The sequence below is a fragment of the Setaria viridis genome, chromosome 5, assembly GCF_005286985.2.
Source record: "Setaria viridis chromosome 5, Setaria_viridis_v4.0, whole genome shotgun sequence".
Taxonomy (NCBI): Eukaryota; Viridiplantae; Streptophyta; class Magnoliopsida; order Poales; family Poaceae; genus Setaria; species Setaria viridis.
In genome coordinates, this window is record NC_048267.2 from 41,777,278 (window position 1) to 41,785,830 (window position 8,553).

Consider the following 8,553-nt stretch of genomic DNA (forward strand, 5'->3'; position numbering starts at 1 on the left):
GGGCTTACCGTCACTGTACAAAGCCCAGCGCGCCGCACCGGAGCGAGCACAGCGAAGTAACAGGAGGGGAGGGGGTGGGGAGCTCTTGAGGTCAACGAGGGGGGAGCGGGGCAGGAAGGCTCGGGGCTCCTTCCTCCTCCTATAAACCCACCGCGCCCGCCTACCGGGCTCCCATTTTCTCTCCCGGGAGCCGCAATTCCGACCTGCTGCTTCGTAAGTCCACCTTTGAATTTTTGTTTATCCATGACCTTTTCTAGCTGTATGCTTGATTGAAACGAGAGCGCCGATTGAGGAACTGGTGTGGGTAATATGTGGGGAATTAATCTGAGATTTGTATCGGTCGCCTCTTGATGGTTGTGTAGACTGCTTAGAAAAGAAAATTGTCATGGTCTCCCGTGTTAATTTCTTCTATTTTCGCCTGCTTTATCTGATCTGGGCCCTATATGATAAAGATAAAAGGTTTTTTTTTTTTGTAGAGGAGGCTCTTGAGGTATGGGGAAAGGGCGATACATGAGGGATTTGAGATCCCTTGATCGGGAATCTTTGTTCTTCGGCTCGGGTTGCTTTGCTCTATGTTCTTGAAATTCATCAAGGGGCAACGAAATAAGTGGTTTTACTTATTTTTTTGTTTGATTAGGAGATTTGGGATTTGGGATCTTCGATTTGATCTCTTTGATCGAACTGAACCATTAGCGCTCGATTCCCTCATCATTCATTTGTTTAGTAGACCTTGTGCTGCGTTTATTGAAGTTTTCATCCATCATTTTGATTGCCTCTACTAGGTTTCAAGCTCTTTTACTAGATGTTGCTAAGGTCTGAGTTTTGGGTGCATACTATTCTGGCCACAGATCTGTTGGTGCGTTCAGATTAGATTGTTGACTTGTCTTTTAGTGAAGATCTCGAGAAGTAGAGTAAAAATATTGGGCTTCCTGAAATACTAAGACATGATGAGCGAAGTAGTGGTCTGATTCTGACTAGTAAGCCTGGCTAGCTGGTGAACCTATCGTTTTAACCTCCCAGTTGATTCCTGAAATAAGTTTCCTGCATGTTCCCTGTTTCTGGTATGTTATACATCTGAAATAAAGAGGTAGGACAGTATATCTTTTACAACTAGAAATAGGTGCTGTTCTTTTTTCTTTTGAACAAGAAAGGCCATTTCTGCTGGTGACTAGTCATAGCTTCCTTCCAGCTTTGGTTATGAGTATGTCTCATATTTATCTTTCTGCAACCTATAATCTCTGAATCTCTCTGTTGCAGGGTTCATGCCCGCCCAGTAGATCAATTCTACACCAGATGATTGTACTCCCTGGGGTAGAAGGGCGTACTGAAGCAGAACTCGGGTGGTGTTGAATCAAAATGGAAGGCGGGATGTCAAGTTTGGAAACTGCCATGAAAGCTTCTTCGTCGATCGCAAGTGGTACGGCAAGGAATGCTGAGCCTGACCAACATCCTGTCTGTTCCAATTCACTAGAGCAGTTTTATTTTCCAAGACCTGGCCAATCTTTGCCAGGCATTCCACCATTCTTTGGGCCTCCCTCCTCCAGTTTGTATCTTCCTAATGACAATGAAGCTAAAGTTGGCAACCAATTTGAACCAAATCCTTCACAGAGTACGGATTGGGACCCGCAGGCTATAGTGAGCAACCTAACTTTCCTTGAGCAGAAGATCAAGCAGGTAAAAGATGTTGTGCAGGCCATGAGTAACCGAGAGAACCATGTCGCTGGCGGTTCCTGTGAGCTAGCAGCAAAGCAGCAGCTCATAACTGCTGATCTCACTAGCATTATAATCCAGCTTATCACAACTGCTGGTTCGCTGCTCCCTTCAATGAAGAACCCACTTAGCAGCAATCTAGCAGTAAGGCAGCTCGGCAACACTCTTGGTTCTCCTATGGGTTTTGGCATGAATACTAATCAGCGACCAAGTGTAGACAGCAAGACCAATATTCCTGACAGTGGAAAGGTCTCTGATTACGAGGAACTGATCAATAGCCTTAATACTACCCAAGATGAAAGAGATGAGATGATCAAATGCCCAAATCCTTGTGTTGGGGAAGGGTCTGAACCGACTCCGATGGAAGACCATGATGTAAAGGAGAGTGATGATGGTGAGCATGAGGGAGAGAATCTCCCCCCTGGTTCTTATGTAGTATTACAATTGGAAAAGGAGGAGATTTTAGCACCACATACTCATTTCTGCTTGATCTGTGGGAAGGGCTTCAAGAGAGATGCTAACCTAAGGATGCATATGAGGGGCCATGGAGATGAGTACAAGACTGCTGCAGCTCTTGCCAAACCCACGAAAGATTCTGGTTCAGAGCATGCACCAGTTACAAGGTACTCATGCCCATTTGTGGGTTGCAAGCGGAACAAAGAGCACAAGAAGTTCCAGCCTCTCAAGACAATATTGTGTGTGAAGAACCATTACAAGCGAAGCCATTGTGACAAGAGCTATACCTGCAGCCGCTGCAACACCAAAAAGTTCTCTGTGATCGCCGACTTGAAGACTCACGAGAAGCATTGTGGTCGTGACAAGTGGCTCTGTTCTTGCGGAACAACCTTCTCAAGGAAGGACAAGCTTTTCGGGCATGTTGCGCTTTTCCAGGGCCACACACCTGCGCTCCCCATGGATGATGTCAAGATATCAGAAGCATCAGAGCAACAGCAGGGCAGCGAGCCCATGAACGAAATTTCGAGGAGCGTGGGGTGCTTCCCTTGCAGCTCGTCTGATGGCATTTCAAACCTCGACATGAAAATGGCTGATGATGCGCGCGGTTATTACTCACCGATGAGCTTTGATCCTTGCTTTGGCACGCTCGATGACTTCACTCGCCCTGGATTCGACATCTCTGAGGACCCCTTCTCCTTTCTGCCTTCGGGATGCAGTTATGTACAGCAGAATGGAGACAACTGATGGGGCTCATCGTGGATGACGACGACAATGGCGCTGGCAACCTTTATGTATGATGTATGGCTGTATGCATGATGCTAGTCTGGTTCTTGCTATGTTTAAGGGTCATTTTAGGTTATGACTTTCTTTTCCTTAAGTGTCACTTCATTTGGTGGTCATCAATAATGAGCACTTCTAGCATTTCGTAGACTGAGATAGCCCCAGTTTTCAGTACATACATGCAATTGTTACATTTTTCATTTTTATCTGAATTGGCTACATGCTTGTGGTACCGATACCTTGTCATAACAGAGGACAAACGTTTAGCTGAGTGAAATCCCATGGTACAGATCAGAGATAACAAGCTGCTCAGCTGTTAATCTGGTTCTCCCATGTAGTCACGGCCTGCTATTTGCTGGGAAAAAGAGCATGAGTTCCTAGCAAGCGATCCTTCTCCCGAAACATGGGTGTGCTAGATTTGTGCAGAGCTTGATCTGGTGTAATTTCTTTTCGCTACTGCACCCTGACAAAGTGATAATGATGGCATTGGATACAGTCATACAGAGAATTCTTGTTGCTCTTTCTCTGACTGACTTCCTCTCTGAATTTGCAAGCCGGTTGGAATTGGAACTGTGGTGGCAGGTTGAAGATGTGGAAATCAACGAAGAAATTGAAGCCTAATTTTCCGACCTCCGACACCTACCAAACCGCGCCCACCAACCACCATTGCCGCACCACCTTCATCTGGTCGACTGCAATCTTGCAGACTTGCTAGTGCAGCTCGGGTCACACAGCAGGCGACAACAAGCAAGGGCAGGCCCATTGCTCTGGCTGCTGTTAAGCTGAGGGACAAGGCAACTGCCAACTAGCCACTTCTATGACCCCCGCCGCCGCCGCCGCCTCGTCGGGCCCGTCCTTCTCCACCCTCACCAAGCCCGTCTCCTCTGGTTCCAACTCCGTCTGCTTCGTCAGGTAAGCAGCCGACCTGTGCAGAGACCCTCGATCGGGAACACCTTCGCTCAGTTCTTGCAGCGATCGGTTGGTTGCTTCATTCCGATTTCCGAATCAGTGAATGAATTAACCAACAAGCGGTTCGTTTCCTTGCATTGGATGGCTGCGCCTCAGGGCATTCGGGGGGAGAAAGCCCGCGGCGAGGGCCAGGATGGCGGCGGTGCGGGCGGAAGCGGTGGACACGTCCATCAGCCCGAGGGTGAACTCGCTTCGGCCGTCCGAGACCATCGCCATCACTGACCAGGCCACGGCGCTGCGGCTAGCCGGCGTGCCGGTCATCGGCCTAGCCGCGGGGGAGCCAGACTTCGACACGCCGTCCGCGATCGCCGAGGTGGGGGGACGCCTGCTCTGATTTCCCCCCGATTTGACCTTCGGTTTTGGCTCATTGAGTTTAGTGCACTTGTGAAATCAGACTTAATCACGTTATTGTTGAACAATGGATTTAGATATTTAGTAAGAATGTCTATTATCAATGTGGGATATTTCAGGTAAACATTATCGTTGCTTCGCTTTGATCCAGGCTGGGATGAATGCAATTAGGGACGGTTGTACAAGGTACACTCCTAATGCCAGGACTTTGGAGCTGAGAAAGGCTATTTGCGCTAAACTCCAGGGTGTGTGGGTGTATGACTCTGCGGATGGATTTCTTCTTCAACGCTAATAAGACTTAAGTTAAAAGATTGAACGCCTTCATGTTTATTATGACTATACAGAGGAGAATGGGATACCCTATAGCCCTGACAAGGTGCTAGTGAGCAATGGCGCTAAGCAGTGCATTACACAAGCGGTGCTTGCAGTTTGCTCCCCTGGTGATGAGGTGAGCACTTTGTCCTGCTACTGCCACACAGTAACGCATGAAACCTCTATAGTTGGTACTGTATTATTAGTATCTATGTGAGCATAGGCACCAATTTTCTTAACTTTGGGTATTGCTTCTTGGAGTTGTTTAGGATTGTGTTTTTCAGCCTATGTTAGAATGGCGAATATCCAAATCGAACCTTACCGTTGAATTTGGAGATGCGGTCTCAAGGAATTCTAGTGTTGTTTATTGTACAAGTATGTCACTTGTTGATAATTCGTTAGTAGGTGTTGTTCATAGGACTATGTTGTTTCCTGTATAATAATTTTCTTGATTTGCATCGCTAGAGGAGTTTATGTGGCAGATTACTTTATTACCTAGAAATGTAACTGGTTAGGAAGACAGGTATTGTCACTGAAGCGTTTTACGAAATTTGGCATGCCCTCATATAAGACAGATGCTTGTTGTTCATAGAATTAAAACATTATGTGCTGATGTTTACCTTAGTAATGTCGTGGGATCCCTTTGTTTTAGGTTTTGATTCCAGCACCATACTGGGTCAATTATCCTGAGATGGCTAGATTGGCTGATGCAACTCCAGTGATTCTTCCTACAAAAATATCAGAGAATTTCTTGTTAAGGCCAGAGTTGCTTGCCGAGAAGATCAATGAGAAATCAAGGCTCTTAATTCTCTGCTCACACTCTAATCCAACAGGGTCAGTATATCCGAAAAAGTTAATTGAGGAAATAGCTGATATAGTCAAGAAGCATCCTAGGCTTCTGGTAGGTTCTTTGGTTTATGTGGTTTTTTAATCAAGTTATGATCTGCTGTTACATTTTTCTTGATGAATGTTATGACATATCATTTTTTTTCATGTTTTATCTGATGAAATCTATGAGCATATTATCTATCAGCCTGCAAAACTCACAAGCTTTGCATCGCTGCCTGGAATGTGGGAAAGAACATTAACTGTAAATGGTTTTTCTAAGGTAGAAATGTTTTTTGTTTACTTTGGTATCCACTCTACCACTCTTCAAGAACACAAGATTGTTCATAATTAAAAATATTAGAATGTACTGTTCTTCAGAACTAGATGCCTAATCAAATCCAGGTGGGGGATCCTCTCTTCTTCCGTTGACCATAAAAAAAAAATCCAAAACCTTAACTTTGCCCCTGGGTATATAATCAAGCTGCTGAAATATTTCATGATGTACTTCTATAGGCTTTTGCAATGACGGGCTGGCATCTTGGATAACTTGCAGCCCCTAAACATTTTGTTGGAGCATGTGGAAAGATCCAAAGCCAGGTGAACAATTCATTTCCTATGTTCTTGTATCGCGATCTAATATGTTTGGTTGACTGCTATGGTACTGCACTCTAGTTAAACTAAATTTTTTTAAGTATGCAAAACTAGTTCCTGTTGTAGGCTTTGATGTTCTAATTTCTTTTTTCTTGTGCAAACTTGGTTAATTATTGTTTTTATCATCTTGACGCTGATGCCTAGTGTGTTTCTGCAGTTCACCTCAGGTGCTAGTAGCATATCGCAGAAGGCAGGGCTTGCTGCTCTGAACCTAGGCTATGCTGGTGGTGAAGCAGTATCAACCATGGTCAAAGCATTCCAGGAACGCCGTGACTACCTCGTGAAAAACTTTAAGGAACTGCCTGGTGTGAAAATATCAGAGCCTCAGGTACAAAAAGTGGTTGCAATAGTTGTGCTAAAACCTAGTTCAAAAAGGCTAAATTATAAAAGAAAACTCAAAAGCACTAAGTTATCACATTTGCAGGGTGCATTTTATTTGTTTGTTGACTTCAGCTCTTACTATGGGTCTTAAGTTGAGGGTTTTGGCACTATCAAAGACTCCGAGTCCCTCTGCATCTTCCTGTTAGAGAAAGCACAGGTATGAACCAGCAATTTATTTCTATGCGTTCTTCTGTGAATACTACTGAAATGTGGTAACCTTTTTCTTTTTGCGATAAGCCGATAACCACTATTTGTGGATCTCACTTTAGGTTGCCCTTGTCCCTAGTGATGCATTTGGGGATGACAAGTGCATTCGCATTTCATATGCTGCATCCCTATCTACGCTTCAAGCTGCGATGGTGAAAATAAAGGAAGTTGTTGCTCTGCTCAAGCCCAGCATAATGAGATCACTAAATTGCTACGAGGAGTGACCAAGAAACCTTCAACTTCTCCTTCACACTTTTTTTAATAACAGAATGTTGGAATGTGACGGAGACTTGACCTTGTTCTTGTATCTTTAATGTTCAGTATTTATCATGTTTTATATGCAGATGAAAAAAATTTGTTCACAATAAATCTAGGTTATAGAAGTTGCCTTGCGCACAAAAGAAGTTGATAGCAGGACTAGGAATCTCTTCAGCGTTGCAACTCTTTGATGGAAAAGAACAGCAGCTTATCATTTCTTCAATTGCTTCTCACCTGGGAATCTTTAGTATATGCGAGCCAACCTATAACAATACAACTGTATCATGAACAAAGATTGCTTCTCACCTGGGAATTTTTAGTATATTGCTTCTCACCTGGGAATTTTTATTATCAATATTTTAATCCAACATTTTTTCGAGAAATGTTGATTCAATAGTTTTTTCATCTTAATGTTGACTCAGCCATTTTACAAATTTGTTGACTCAATATTTGTAGGATTCTTTTGTTAGTATTTTACAAGAAATGCATAATCAACATTTTTTGTTGACTTGATTTTTTTTACCAAATTATTTAGTAAATTTTTTATTGGTTTAATATTATACAACTAAAAGAAAATATATTTATATTCGTTTTTGGAAAGTAGCGATGCACCACCAAAGAGCAAGCCTCGGCAAGATCTCCTTTGAAACATTACTTGATATATGGGCATATGGCACTAGCTGAAAGGGCATTCTTCATTATCTGAAGTTACAGAGATAATCTTAATTCATTATTACTATATAATAACAGCGAATAACACACTGAAAATTAATGTAACTAAACAACTCGACAACTATATAACAAGATGCTGATTTTTTTAGTACCAGTACTCTTTAATGATTTGCTCATCAATTGCATGAGTACTGATATAGTACACGGATAGACAGATGTATGCTGGTAAATTTACATCAAGAGATGGACTGTCCTGCCAGATGATAGCCCGTTGTTCAACATGGTCTAGTTTCCATTCCAACAGCAATCTCGTCAAAAGTTCCAGTTTCTCACGAGATCTCTTGAAACAGCATGGCTCCGCTGAAGGCGAGGAGCACGGAGCACCGTCGGTACCCTGACCCGTGGCCATAAGAGGAAAAGGGCTCACCTTTGATGTCCCAACACTGTTTGCCGGTCCAGAAGGCATTACTTTTCGAGATAGGCAAGCAACTACAGCTCCACACCGGTTTTCATCCTCTGAACTTGAGACTGAACAGCTTCTAAAGGAGTTTGAAGGGCTGTTCATGCCATGGCATGCTAGACAAGCTAGACGCGTGCTTATGGAATAGCTGAAAAATGGCCTGTTACTGCAACAGAAGGAGCAATAGGGAAAATATTTCAGTAGAAGTAATAAATTCTATCAGAGTAAGCTGTGAAAGACGTTTTTATAGATGGATGTATATATTCAAAACAAGATATATGGAATAGTAGTTTCGAAGAGTTGCAGACTCCATTTCAGTGGCAAACTTTGTCATAATTTCTTAATGTCTAGTTCGCTGGGAAAAAAATTCTTAATGTCTACTGAAAAAATCTAGCAAATAACTTCAAATTGAAAGAAGCAAAGCTAGATGGTGTTCCTCTCTTCAAATGATTATAGTTTCACTATTCTAGATGGCTTTTCACTTCTTATTTTCGGGCAAAGCTCCAGCACCACGATGC

General features: G+C 43.2%; 1 protein-coding gene and 1 pseudogene across 2 annotated transcripts; both read left to right on the forward strand.

Moving 5' to 3' along the window:
• Nucleotides 1–52: 52 nt before the first annotated feature.
• Nucleotides 53–3,094, forward strand: LOC117856046 (zinc finger protein STOP1 homolog). 2 transcript variants are annotated; one of them, XM_034738466.2, is made up of 3 exons: nt 71–213; nt 477–490; nt 1,258–3,094. In XM_034738466.2, the coding sequence occupies exon 3, from the start codon at nt 1,357–1,359 to the stop codon at nt 2,908–2,910; it is 1,554 nt and encodes a 517-aa protein (XP_034594357.1). In that variant the 5' UTR covers nt 71–213; nt 477–490; nt 1,258–1,356; the 3' UTR covers nt 2,911–3,094. The 2 variants fall into 2 exon arrangements, with proteins under 2 accessions (XP_034594356.1, XP_034594357.1); XM_034738465.2 differs by lacking the exon at nt 477–490 and having other exon boundaries at nt 53–213.
• Nucleotides 3,095–3,745: 651 nt separating this feature from the next.
• LOC117856048 (bifunctional aspartate aminotransferase and glutamate/aspartate-prephenate aminotransferase-like) lies at nt 3,746–7,286 on the forward strand (annotated as a pseudogene).
• The last annotated feature ends 1,267 nt before the right edge of the window (nt 7,287–8,553 follow it).